At 51.5% G+C, this 5000-nt stretch overlaps 1 protein-coding gene across 1 annotated transcript in view; it reads left to right on the plus strand.

Moving 5' to 3' along the window:
* The window catches only part of ntmt2 (N-terminal Xaa-Pro-Lys N-methyltransferase), a 7801-nt gene that overhangs the window by 2571 nt on the left and 230 nt on the right, over positions 1 to 5000 (plus strand). Inside the window, exons 2-4 of the mRNA XM_029149436.3 lie at positions 2583 to 2755; positions 4326 to 4578; positions 4665 to 5000. The exon at positions 4665 to 5000 is cut by the window's right edge and continues 230 nt beyond it. Of these exons, the coding sequence (XP_029005269.1) occupies positions 2583 to 2755; positions 4326 to 4578; positions 4665 to 4927 (689 nt within the window). The 3' untranslated portion in view covers positions 4928 to 5000. The remainder of the gene's footprint in view (positions 1 to 2582; positions 2756 to 4325; positions 4579 to 4664) is intronic.

The following is a 5000-nucleotide window of genomic DNA, read 5'->3' on the forward strand; positions in this document are numbered from 1 at the left end:
GACAGACAGACGGACACAGACAGGCAAACAGGCAGACAGACAGACAGACAGGCAGACAGGCAGACAGGCAGACAGACAGACAGGCAGGCAGGCAGACAGACAGGCAGACACGCAGACAGACAGATAGACACGCAGGCAGACGGGCAGACAGGCAGGCAGGCAAACAGACAGACAGACAGACAGACAGACAGGCAGGCAGACAGACAGACAGACAGGCAGACAGGCAGGCAGACAGACAGACAGACAGACAGGCAAACAGGCAGGCAGGCAGACAGACAGACAGACAGACAGGTAGACAGACAGACAGACAGACGGACACAGACAGGCAAACAGGCAGACAGACAAACAGGCAGACAGACAGACAGGCAGGCAGACAGACAGGCAGACACGCAGACAGACAGATAGACACGCAGGCAGACGGGCAGACAGAAAGACAGGCAGGCAGGCAGACAGACAGACAGGCAGGCAGGCAGGCAGGCAGGCAGGCAGGCAGGCAGGCAGGCAGACAGACAGACAGACAGACAGGTAGACCGACAGGCAGACAGACAGACAGACAGACAGACAGACAGACAGACAGACAGACAGACGGACGGACGGACGGGCGGGCGGGCGGGCTGGGCGGGCGGACGGACGGACGGACGGACGGACAGGCAGGCAGGCAGGCAGGCAGGCAGGCAGTTAGACAGACAGACAGACAGACAGACAGACAGACAGACAGACAGACAGACAGACAAAAAGATAGACAGACAGGCAGACAGACAGGCGGGCAGGTAGACAGACAGGCAGGCAGGTAGACAGGCAGACAGACAGACAGACAGGCACACAGACAGGTAGACAGGCAGGCAGACAGACAGGCAGGCAGACAGGCAGACAGACGGACAGGCAGACTGATATGTAGACAGATGGACAGACAGGTAGACAGGTAGACAGACGGACAGACAGACGGACGGACGGACGGACGGACGGACGTGTATTTGGCTCGATATTGAACCGATCTTTGCTAACCGTTAGTTAGCTGTAGCCAAAACATGTCGCTTTGGTTTAAAATAGATTCGCTGCTACTACCACTTTCCATTCATCAGAAAAATGTCACGTTTATTACAACAACGTTGAGTCCACAGCGCGTTGGGACAACAAACAGCTGGAATGAGGATCAGCACAGTTTTGACCGAGTGTTAATAATAAAGTCATATCCGACCTAAAGCATCAGGTGCTCGGTCACAGAAGGATCCGTACAAATCACCATTCTGGCTTCATGTACGAGCGTTTTGATGAGTTGGCATTTGGCATCACGTGATGAGTTTGTGCCTGTAGTTGAACAGATGAGTTTCATCAGTGAGTTGCAGAGCGTCCGCTGACATCAGCATCTCCCTGATCCACAGCTGAGCTTATGGGCCATTAACAAGTGCTGTGGCACATTGTGGCAGTGCTCATCATTGTTGAGGGCGATACCTTCAAGTCCAACCTCTTAGTCTGTGCAGCTGCTCGTCACAGGAGCAGCTCTGGCTCAGAGACAACTCTCTCTCTTACCTCTAACTTGATACAGGGCCTTTAAAGGCCTGGCACCTCCGGCATGAACGCATTAATTCATGTCACTCACTTCTATAGGCCGATTATTTATGTCTTATGTGTCTCTGAAGTAAATGAGCAGTAAAATGAGTTCAGCTAAAATGTTCTTAAACCCAAACCAGCGATTTAAGCATGAGCCTGCAGATAAGTAAAAGGTCAAAGGTCATCCTTGGAGCGAGGCGTGTCATCACTGCACCGTCCCTCACTCTGTAGCTGACAGGTTAAACGTGTCCACACCTTGTTGCTGAGGGGCAGCTCGGTAGCGACTCGGCCTCGACTCTGCGTGTGTGTGTGTGTGTGTGTGTGTGTGTGCATGTGCGCATGCGTGCGTGTGTGTATGCGTGCGCGTGCACGCTTGGGTGTGTGTGTGTGTGTGGGGGGGGGGGGGGGGGGTCTGGCTGGAATGGGATCCTCCTGCCTAACCCTGTCATGAATTCTGCCACTTGGGATCCTTGACTAGCGGACATGCGTTCTAGGGCACGTGTCCCGAGGCCTTCAGGCTGCAGCAGAAAGCTCAGGGCCCGTTGTAAAGTCCACTAATGCCAGAGTGAGTCCCTGAGATCCTAGCGAGCATGTCGAACACTCGGACAACGCTGCCTACGTGAAGGGTTTACTGATCAGCACACGTTTTCCAACCCTGCGACGCTCTCTGCGTCCTGTACCACCGGTCTGAAGCCCTCACTGCTGAAGGGACGGATCCCTCCGTTGTCCTCAAAGGCTGAGTCCTACTGTACAGAACCTACCCAGCCGCTCTGGGACTTTACACCAGAGGCTCTGGTGCTGGTGACACGAACCACGGGGCTTCACACAGACACTAAACCTCTGTCAGCTCCTGTAGTGGATGCTGTGTGTGCATCAACATGACCGCGCGCATAAACTCTGGAAAAAAAAAGCTTTGTTATTTGGGGTCCGTCTGGTTTCACATGATCTGATCCTCATTTGGATCCGACACGCTTCATAGTGACGCTGAGCAGGATGTGGTTTGACGCTGTCGTCTCTGTGTGGCCCCACAGTGAAGCTGTACCCCGTCACCTGTGAGTACATCAAGGGAGAGAAGCAGTTCTACTACAGGGCTCAACAGTTCTACCAGGACGTCCCGGCGTCCGTCGAAGGCATGATGGGAGACTTTGTTGAAATTTCCAATATTGACCTGGAGGGTTCACGACAGTTTCTGAAGAGGTTTGTGGTGAGTGAGGACTGCTTCTCCATCATTCACGCCGGGGCCTCTAGCGGCTCCTCTGGTGCAGCATATCCATTTACACCAGTGCACTGAATGTCAGAATCTATTTTGGTGCAGGAATTCTGCATCTTGTCATATAAATCAATGAATGTGGTTCCACGTGGCACAGACCTGGTGCCACAGACTCTGTGAAGGGCCACACGAAGGAGCTGCACTCAGTTTGTTAGTGCCTATGTGTCTTCCTGCATGTGTGTGAACAGCTTGACTGAATACGTCATGTAGAAGCATTTAAAGCTTCTCATGCTTCCTCCTGTGTTTCTGTCAGAGTGGAGGTTGTTTTTAGATCCTGGGAGCTTCCAAGTGCTAATTCTGGGGAATGGTTTGGCCCAGAGGCCCAGTTATTTAGAGGATCAGTTTTATAGGAGCTCTAATTATAAACTGCAACAGATGGCTGCGTTTCACTGCTGCTAATGTAAACACACCACAGCTCAGCTCATGCAGTCAATGGAAAAACGTCACTTCTATTTCTCTACTGTCAGTCAAAGAAGAAAGATCCGTGCTGCAGTAATTATTTACATTATTTTGTACCAATTTTTCAAACGTTTGTACTTTATTAGTTATAATTTATTTATCTAGAATCACAAATGGAGATTTTTAAATACAGATCACAACCATTATGGAAGTTATTCCAGTTTTGTTGTTTATTGATTTGGTTCGTTCCGCTGTGGTTCTCTCAACTTCACCACGTCATACTCGTGTATGTCATGTCTAGAAACAGTTTGAACCACCTTGGTGTTGTCCGCTGCACACTGCCAGCCTCCTTTAATCATTAAGAGCAGGAGAAACAGATTAGGAATAAATCCAGGTTCCACAGAGCTGCAATGTGGCAGTGATTCACAGAGAGCAGGAAGCTCCTCAGGCCCGTCTCACACACTCACACACGGGGCCTGCTGGGTCGGGCCGGAGAGAGCTCAGAGGAGGAGCTTCGGAGAGGAGGGGTTTGTGGGTAGCTTTGGACCTGACATCTGGTGGCAGTCAGCACCATACAGATCCATGAGTTCAGATAATAGGACATGCTGCAGAAAACTGATCCAACATTATCTGTGCCCCAAAACCATTAGGCACCCACTTAGAAGACTGTCAACCATCCACCATCACATTTGGCCTGTGTCACGTTCTGCTGGGCCAGGTTGTGACACAGATCACTGCCAGAACCTTCACCTTCCAGAGGTCCCCTCTGGACGGACGGACGCTTGGCTGCTCCTCCTGAAAGAAGCAGAGCTGGCGTCCTGCTCCTGAACTCCACTCACTAATCACGTCACACATTAGTGCAATCATTTCTACAGTATTGTACTTATTTCTCTCTCTCCTATTTTCATTTGTTATTTATTCCTATTATGTATTATTATTTTCTATAATTGTTGATTATTATGTAATCTAACAAACCTACTTACGATCTGTTTGGCTGTTATACAGCTGACATGCTGCTCACGTGTCCTGCCTGAATTGCCCCTCAGGGATAAGGCTTGACTTTGAACTAGCGCCTTCACGCTAACGCCTGTCCGTTCCCCCACAGGGTTCTGGTAAGGCCGGCACACACCGGGCCCTGGACTGCGGCTCGGGGATCGGCCGCGTCACCAAAGGCGTCCTCCTCCCTGTGTTTGAGAAGCTGGAGATGGTGGACATGATGGAGCACTTCCTGCTGCACGCACACGAGACGTACCTGGGCGCCGACGCCGACCGCATCGAGACCTACTACTGCTACAACCTGCAGGAGTTCACGCCTCCAAAGGACAAGTATGACCTCATCTGGATGCAGTGGGTTGCATGTACGTACCAGTCGAACCTCTAACCCAGCTCTCCTGAGCTGGGTTAGAGGCGTCACACTGTCCCTGTCCTGTGTCTCCTCCTTCAGGTCACCTCACAGACAAAGACCTGATGAACTTCCTGATTAGTTGTAAGAGGAGCCTGCGTCCCAATGGCATCATCATAATAAAGGACAATATGGCCCGACAGGGCTGCAAACTGGACCCCATCGACAGCAGCATCAGCCGTCACCTGGACATCATGAAGGGCATCATTGCCATGGCGGGCCTGGAGGTTCTGGCCGTGCAGAGGCAGGACGGCTTCCCTGAGATCGTCATGCCCGTCTGGATGATTGCAATGAAATTGAAGTGAGGTTCTGAGCTCACACAAAAAGTCACTCAAACTGTGCTGCAAAGCTCAGCAGACAATCAGCTCAGATCCTGTG

The sequence above is a fragment of the Betta splendens genome, chromosome 4 (assembly GCF_900634795.4).
Source record: "Betta splendens chromosome 4, fBetSpl5.4, whole genome shotgun sequence".
Lineage (NCBI taxonomy): Eukaryota > Metazoa > Chordata > Actinopteri > Anabantiformes > Osphronemidae > Betta > Betta splendens.